The sequence below is a fragment of the Colobus angolensis genome, unplaced genomic scaffold (assembly GCF_000951035.1).
Source record: "Colobus angolensis palliatus isolate OR3802 unplaced genomic scaffold, Cang.pa_1.0 Scaffold133, whole genome shotgun sequence".
Classification (NCBI taxonomy): Eukaryota; Metazoa; Chordata; class Mammalia; order Primates; family Cercopithecidae; genus Colobus; species Colobus angolensis.
Window position 1 is genome coordinate 1,398,050 of NW_012114411.1, and position 8,913 is coordinate 1,406,962.

An 8,913-nucleotide genomic window follows, 5' to 3' on the forward strand; every position below is an offset into this window, starting at 1 on the left:
TAGGTAATGGAAGAGACTAGCGCATAGGCCTTTCACAGCTGCAGTGGTTGTTTGATTAGTTTTTTTAGAAGAAGGTTTCAGTGGATCAGTTATTGCACATAAATTGTTGTGCCTTGTGGAAAATGAATCCTATCTTTGTGTGTGTGTGTATGAGTGTGTGTTACCATAGGGCTTGTCTTTTGTTGTATCTATGAAAGCTTTAAGGTTGTTTTTTAAACTGCTTTTTGATCTTAGTATTTCAAATCCGTCTCATCTTGTTTTTGAGAAATGTTTCTTTTTTTTTTTTCAGTAGTGTTAATAAATCCCTTGAAATTTATTTCCAAGATGGCTTACTGATTTGAGATGATGTGGAGAACACTAGTTGAGTTTGTATTCTAGCTCGTACACTTCCATTATTTTGCTGAACTCAGAGCAGCATAAAATACCAGAGCTGAAAGGTGCTAGAGAGGTTGCCCCCCGAGGGCTTCTTGACCCTTGCCAACCTAGTCCCATTTTGAAAAATGTTTAAAAATGTTAAATGCAATCCAAAATGCAAAGCAAATAAAAAGATACAGCATCACTAAAATCAAAGCAAAGTGATGAAATATCGTGTTGATTTTTTGCCTGCTTTTTTGTAAATCAGAAGTGGCTTTGAGGTTCTGATCATTCCGAGGGCATGGTCCCAGTCACTGCTGAAAATGTTGACCAGATTCATCCCCCAGTTTTACACATGAAAACGTCAAGGTCCAGGGATTCAGGGAGTGTTCATAGCTCAGTATATTAGGAGCAGAACTTGGTCAAAAACCCAGACATCCCGTTGGCAGGCCAGTGTTTTGCCCACAACACTCTCGTTCATTTAAGGATACTGTCTCATGCAAAGGAGACATCTTATTAAGGGTCATCTCCCTGTACCCGAGGATGCTGGTGTTCAGGAAGGGTTTTTTTTTTAAAAACTTTTTACATCATCACAGCAGAACAGAGGCAAAGGCCTGGACAGACCCCAGGTGTGGCAGGTCCATGGACCCTGTTTTTTAAATTTCCTTTACTTTGTTCCAAACATTTGCACTGCTGTGACATGGAAACATTTCCTGGCTATAGCCTCTGAGGAATAAGGGGACAATATCTCAATCTGAAAATGGATTCATTTTTGCAATAAAGTTTGGGTCTTTTATTACATTGGAAGCTTTCCCTTCACAATTCAACAGATCCTCTCAAACTTCTAATATGTTCTTTTTTGCCAGGGTGTCTGGTGGAGAGCTGTTTGACCGGATAGTGGAGAAGGGGTTTTATACGGAGAAGGATGCCAGCACTCTGATCCGCCAAGTCTTGGACGCCGTGTACTATCTCCACAGAATGGGCATCGTCCACAGAGACCTCAAGGTGAGGCCACTGCTGAACAGCGTCCTGCAGCCACTCTGTAGCCCACGATGCACCTGTCCAAGAGGGCTGATGCCAGTGGGGGCCTGCGGCTGCTCTGATGTACAGTGGGCGCAACAGATGGTGGGCATTTGTGTACTTTCATTTGTCAGGGCCTTTGGGATCCAGACCCAGAAGTATCTTGAAAGAAGATGAAGATTCACATGGCTGGCCACTGTTCATGAGATTTTTACAACTATTATGTAGCCAAAGGGTTACAGGGAGGTGGGTTATATATGGCTTCAAGCCCATCTAAGAGATAATTTTGCTGAAGACATGTAGGCTGCAGAAACCCTTCTCTTGGTGCAGTTCCGCAGTACCTTAGCCAATTCCAGTCCCATTTCAGCACAACACACCGTATAAAAGAAAGAGAGCAGTGGTCAGACATCGTGAGAGGAAAGTGGAAGGAAACAGAAGGTAAGCAGATATAGAAGAGGGAGAAGAGAAACAGAAGGGAAAAAGACAGGTTAAAAGAGCTATGACTGGCCAGGAGTGGTGACTCATGCCTGTAATCCCAGCACTTTGGGAGGCCGAGGCAGGCAGATCACGAGGTCAAGAGACCGGGACCATCCTGGCCAACATGGTGAAATCCCATCTCTACAAAAATACAATTAGCTGGGTGTGGTGGTGTGTGCCTATAGTCCCAGCTACTCGGGAGGCCGAGGCAGGAGAATCACTTGAACCTGGGAGGTGAAGGTTGCAGTAAGCCGAGATCACGCCACTGCACTCCAGCCTGGGCGACAGAGCAAAACTCTGTCTCTAAATAAATAAATAAATAAAAATAGTGTCCTGCAGGTTCTTGTCTTACAATTTCTTAATGAGGTTTTGGTATATTGACCCTTTACCCCTTGGCATAGAAGGATCTGGGCCTTATATGGGCATATATGCCCCTCCCTAGCAGGTCTATGTAGACACTGGAGGTTGCAGTAAGCCGAGATCACGCCACTGCACTCCAGCCTGGGCGACAGAGCAAAACTCTGTCTCTAAATAAATAAATAAATAAAAATAGTGTCCTGCAGGTTCTTGTCTTACAATTTCTTAATGAGGTTTTGGTATATTGACCCTTTACCCCTTGGCATAGAAGGATCTGGGCCTTATATGGGCATATATGCCCCTCCCTAGCAGGTCTATGTAGACACTGGAGAACAGATGTCAAACATACAGTTCTGAAGGGTGGATGTCACACATACGGTACCAAAGGTAGGTATCAGACATATTAACTTGAGAAACAGTGGAAAGCAGTGCGGTTGACCCAAAGCTGCAGTGTGGCGTCATTCTAGGATATTTACAGGTCCTGCCCCCAGAGCTTACTGCACCAGTCAAGACAAAAATTCCTCCCCAGCACACATACCCACCACTCATTATAAACACGAAGATCATATTATCTGGAAGCTGTGCTATACACAACTGTGGGAAATCACAATCAATTTAAAGAACCAGTCATAAACATTTGTATAAACAGAGTTTCCGCACCTGGCCATTATCTGCTACTGGGAACCAAGGAATAAAGTGGTGTAGCTTTTTCTTTCATAAAGACTCACTACCATGGTTTTTCTGCATGTTGTCATGTTCCATTGACCCAGTCAGTGTTTCCCAAACGTTCGCCCATATCAGAATTGTCTGGAGGGCTATGAAAATAGAGACTGCTGCCCCATCCCCAGTGGTCTGATTCTCTAGGTCTCCAATGAGGCCTGAAAAGTTGGGTTTCTAACAGGTCTACCCGTGATGAGGATGCTGGTCTGGGAGCTACTCTTAGAAAACCACTGGGCGAGGATATTTGGGAATCTTAGTGGATCCCTTTGAGCCTTCACCCTCTGCAGGCTTCTTGACATCTGAAATGGCTGTGGGCTGGTCAGCTCATGTTCAGGGCCTGGAGATACTTCAGAGGGCTAGATAGGGGCTAGCTCAGCCAACGTGGCACCTCTGTGCCAGGCCTCCAGGCCTTCTCTGATCTCTTGTGCCCCCACAAATGCCCGTTCTGTGCCTCCAGAACACCACAGGCAGCTCTCTCTGAACACGTTCGTGTGGTGACCACAGGGATGTGCTGTGATGGGCTAGCTGTCTGGACTTACTAGAAAAATAATTTCTGAGCAAATAAGGCATATCCAGGAGGGGCAATGTTTATCTCTCCCTTAGAAAGGCTGACTGGCTGTATGGGAGTTAATGTTTTTAGTTAACCCACGTAATGCTTTTGGAGAAGTACTTGCAGCTTCCATCTTGTGGAGCCTTGAGATCACCGAGCCTGTCGTTATGTAAAGAACACTGCCATTTAAGGACCTTTCTGTGATCTCTTTTCAGAGGCACAAAGGAGTTTGATCTATGAGGAGGAAGTTGAAATTGGACTACTAAATTTGCATAAAGAGCTAAGAAAATTAAAATTAAACCACCTATATAACCAAGCCCAGAGCAATAGAGAGAGGATGATCGTGTTCATTTAAGCTTAGTGCAGCAATCGGAATACTGCCCCAGCCTACCTGCAAATGTACCTCCTTCTCCCTGTGGAAAGCTATGTGATGTCTTGTTGCCCCGGGAAGCTATTAGAGACAGTTGCTCTTTTTGCAAAATGAAGTGACTGAGACTGGAAGTGCCTGCTCCTGCCTCAGTGGATTAGGATCGGGTTTCTCAGCCCCTGCACTTGGGCACTGTGAGATTTAGAGCCGCATCCTTGGCTTCTGCTCATGGATACCAGTACCACGTCTGGAATTGTTAACAGCTACAAATGTCCCTAGGCATTGCCAGATACCCATCCCCTGGGGGGCAAAATTGCCCCTAGTTGAGAATCACTGGAGTGGGAATGTGATTATGGATAACGTTAACGTTACCAGAAGTGTGTTGATTCCGATCTTTTTAAAGCTTATTATGTAGATTATTATAAAGGGTTCGAGTTGATATTCCAACTCAGGTATTGGCCACCAGTTGTCTTTCTAAGATGCCATCAAATGCAAAAAAGTTAATTTTTGCTGTGAGTCCCGGACCTCTTTGGACACCAGGAGGAATTGTGATGCAATGTGGGCCAGACCCTCTCCCTGTGGCCACCACCCCCACAGCCCTCCTGCTGGGGACCGGGGCCTCCCACCCAGATGATACCTGAGCCTGCCTCTCCCCCCACGGTCTTCCCTCCCCCACTCCCATCCCCCAGGAAAAGCCCTGCTGTCCTTACAAAGTCTTGAGCCAATTAAAAGTATTGATCGGCCGCACATGGAGGCTCACGCCTGTAATCCCAGAACTTTGGGAGGCCGAGGCGGGTGGATTGCCTGAGGTCAGGAGTTCGAGACCAGCCTGACCAACATGCTAAAACCCCATCTCTACTAAAAATACAAAAATTAGCCGGGTGTGGTGGCAGGCCCCTGTAATCCCAGCTACTCAGGAGGCTGAGGCGGGAGAATCGCTTGAACCGCGGAGGCAGAAGTTGCAGTGAACCGAGATCATGCCATTGCACTCCAGCCTGGGCAACAAGAGTGACGCTTCATCTCAAAAAGAAAAAAAAAAGTATTGATCTAAACTGTGAATGACCAGTTGATTTAACCCTCCTTGGGCGTAATTGGTCTTCAAAAGAGCATTTTATTGACCCAGATGAATCTTTTATAGGAAGGATGTGTGGATGCTCTGGGCCCTTTGGCCACCCCTTGCCTGGATTATGCCTTGTTTAGCAGTGTGAAATCACTTATTCTCCGCTCCTTATCACCTTCTGGGACAAGGAAGATAAAAAGTCAGAAATAACAGCATTGTCCTCTCTCAGCCCCCATGATTGGATCCTTATTGTTTAGTAAAGGATAATCCCTAAACATCCGTAGAAAACAGGAACCACGTGGACTTTATGATTCGAGCATTCCCTCCCCTTTTCTAAGCGTGAGAGTATTCTTGTTTCAACTGATTGACCACTTTACTTTCTTTTAAAACTCATTGGGGCCAGGGCGGTGGGCTCACGCATGTAATCCCAATACTTTGGGAGGCCAAGGTGGATGGATCGCTTAAGGTTAGGAGTTTGAGGCCAGCCTGGTCAACATGATGAATCCCTGTCTCTACTAAAAATACAAAGTTAGCCAGCTGTGGTGGCACATGCCTGTGATCCCCGCTACTTGGGAGGCTGAGGCAGGAGAATTGCTTGAACCCAAGAGGTGGAGGTTGCAGTGAGCTGAGATTGCACCACTGCACTCTAGCCTGGGTGACAGAGCGAGACTCCATCTCCAAAAGAATAAATAAATAAATAAAACCTCATTGGAAGCATCCTTCAGCGCACAGTTGATTTTCTTCTAATCTCCTGCTTCATCCACAAAATTAATGTCACCGTGACTCTTAACTGCCATCCTTTTGTGTATTATTTGGGGTGAAGGATAGTATTTATTCTTTAGGTTCTGTTAAAGAACAAAATTCTTTAGACGTTATTTGAAACGGTAAGAAAGGCTTTATTCAAGACCATTGCAATGTCATTGAGCTCAACTTGGAATACAGCAAGACGAGCAGGGATTGATAGCCAAAGAAGAGGAGGGATGGGGTAGTGGTTGGGAAATCGGGGGATTTTTGCTAACGTGACCTGGCAGGATTCCTGCTAAAGGCAGGCTGAGGACTTAGACGTTGACAAAGGCCCCTTTGAGTCCTCTTTCTGACTAGGACCTGCTCTCTGGCTGTCCAGTAGGTCCAGTTTTCAGCAAAAATCCTGCTGAATGAGTTGAGCTGAAATCTTCCACCCTTGTTATCTCATCAGATCCCTAATGCCCCGAAGTGGCCTCGTTGTCTGGGGTGATACCCGAGATTCATTCTCTCACGCCAAGGAAATCAAGGATGCAGACACACAAGGAGTGAGCTTAAGAGCGGAAATTTAATACGTGAAAGAAAGAGAAGAGCTCTCTCCTGCAGAGAGAGGGGTCCCAGCGGGTTTCCAGTCTGCGCTGAAGTGCAGGGAGTTTTATAGCTGAGCTTGAGGAGGTGATGTCTGACTTACATAGGGCACAAAAGATTGGTTGGACCAGGTGTGCCATTTGTATAGCACACAAAAAACTAGTTAGGGCTAGGTGTGCCTAGCCATTTCCATAGGGCATGAAAAGCTGGCCGCCCCAACTCTAGTCTTTTTTTTTGAGACGGAGTTTCGCTTTTGTTGCCCAGGCTGGAGTGCAATGGCGCGATCTCGGCTCACCACAACCTCGGCCTCCCAGGTTCAAGTGATTCTCCTGCCTCAGCCTCCCTAGTAGCTGGGATTACAGGCATGTGCCACCACGCCCGGCTAATTTTGATTTTAGTAGAAATGGGGTTTCTCCATGTAGGCCAGGCTGGTCTCAAACTCCCAACCTCAGGTGATCCACCCGCCTTGGCCTCCGAAAGTTCTGGGATTAAAGGTGTGAGCCACTGCGCCCAGTCATCCCCACCCTAGTCTTTTTTTTTTTTTTTTTTTTTTTGAGACAGAGTCTCGCTGTGTCACCCAGGCTGGAGTGCAGTGGCCGGATCTCAGCTCACTGATGCAGATGGGTTCTCTGCTTGGCCAGCCCCATGTTGCCTGTTTCTTTTGTTTGTTTGTTTGTTTGTTTTGAGTGTTGCCTGTGTCCCCAGGCTGGAGTGCAGTGGCGTACACGTGGCTGACAAAGAAAAGGGAAGATGGAGCCTCCATGTGGGACATACCTGGCCCCCAGGTGGCCCTTTTCTACTGGCACAGCTGCCGCACTTCACCGGTGACAGCTTCCAGCTTGTTTATGTTTGCAGCTTGATTTTTCAGGCTGTTCTTTATTAGAAAAAAAACTAATCATAATTTATTGGGCTGCTTTTTGTTAGAAGGGAAGCCTTGCCGAGGACTCTTTTTTTTGTTTGTTTTGAGACGGAGTCTCGCTCTGTCGCCCAGGCTGGAGTGCAGTGGCGCGCTCTCAGCTCACTGCAAGCTCCGCCTCCTGGGTTCCCACCATTCTCCTGCCTCAGCCTCCCAAGTAGCTGGGACTACAGGTGCCCGCCACCTCACCCAGCTAGTTTTTTGTATTTTTTAGTAGAGACGGGGTTTCACTGGGTTAGCCAGGAGCCGAGGACTCTTTTACCCTCACTATCTGCCTAAATAATTTCTTTCTAGCTCCTGTATCACCCCAATCTCAATAGCGAATCACCTTGGCCTGCCTTCAGCGGGAGTCCTGTCAGTGGGGGTGGGGTGGGTGAAGAACTTGATCAGATACCCGTGGTGGGGGATTCTCTGACCTAGGAGACTCTCGCCAAGAGAGGGCTGTGCAGGCCTGGCAGGGGCAGGATAGACAAGGCCAAGGTCAAGGCCGAGGAGAGGAGGGGACTTAGAGGAGCCTGCCTCAAGTTTGGTCAAGGAAGGAGTCTTGGTGAGTTCTGAAAATTTCTTCACTGCAATGGTGACATATCAGAATGCTGCTTGTGGAGCTCGAAATCCAGAGCCCTGGGCCCCATCTGAGACCCACTGAAGGGCAAGATCTCCGGCCAGTGAATACCCTCACAGGTGCCTCTGCCACACAACAGGCCAAGAACCACTTTTCTAAACAAGTCTGGGTCACTCTTGTGAACCCAAAAATATCTGAGACAGGCCTCAGTCAATTTATTTTTATTTTTTTATTTATTTTTGAGACAGAGTTTTGCTCTTTTTGCCCAGGCTGGAGTGCAATGGTGCAATATCGGCTCACTGCAACCTGCGCCTCCCAGGTTCAAGTGATTCTCCTGCCTCAGCCTCCTTAGTAGCTGGAATTACAGGCGCCTGCCACCATGCCTGGGTAATTTTGTATTTTTAGTAGAGATGAGGTTTCACCATGTTGGCCAGGCTGGTCTCCTGACCTCAGGTGATCCACTTGCCTCAGTCTCCCAAAGTGCTGGGATTACAGACATGAGCCACTGTGCCCGGCCAGGTCTCAGTCAATTTAGAAAGTTTATTTTGCCAAGTTTAAGGATGTGCCTCTGATACAGCCTCAAGAGGTCCTGATGACATGTGCCCAAGGTGGTCAGGGCGCAGCTTGGTTTTATACATTGTAGGGAGACATGAGATAGCAATCAATATGTATATGATGCACATTGGCTTGGTCAAGACATCAGTCAATATGTGTAAGATGTATATTGGCTAGGTCTGAAAAGGCGGGACAACTCAAAGCAGAAGCTTCCAGGTCTTAGGTAGATAAGAGACAAAGGATTGCTTTCTTATGAGTCTATGATCAGCTCTTCACTGAATACATAATTTATAGGAATAGTCACTCACGCCTTAGTCTGGCTCAGCGAAACAATAGGGCAGAGGAAGCAATCAGGTATGCTTTTGCCTCCTGTGAGCAGAGGGAGGACTTTGAGTTACTTAGTTAGTTATTTTGAGACGAAGTTTCACTCTCATTGTCCAGGCTGGAGTGCAATGGCGCGATCTTGGCTCACTGCAACCTCCGCCTCCTGGGTTCAAGCAGTTCTCCTGCCTCAGCCTCCCAAGTAGCCGGGATTACAGGCATGTGCCACCACGCCCGGCTAATTTTTGTATTTTTAGTAGAGATGGGGTTTTGCCATGTTGGTCAGGCTGGTCTTGAACTCCTGACCTCAGGTGATCCACCTGCC

The 8,913-nt window shown here is 47.0% G+C and overlaps 1 protein-coding gene across 1 annotated transcript in view; it reads left to right on the forward strand.

The window, feature by feature from the left end:
- The window catches only part of CAMK1D (calcium/calmodulin-dependent protein kinase ID), a 293,634-nt gene that overhangs the window by 217,190 nt on the left and 67,531 nt on the right, over positions 1–8,913 (forward strand). Inside the window, exon 4 of the mRNA XM_011934228.1 lies at positions 1,221–1,359. Within this exon, the coding sequence (XP_011789618.1) occupies positions 1,221–1,359 (139 nt within the window). The remainder of the gene's footprint in view (positions 1–1,220; positions 1,360–8,913) is intronic.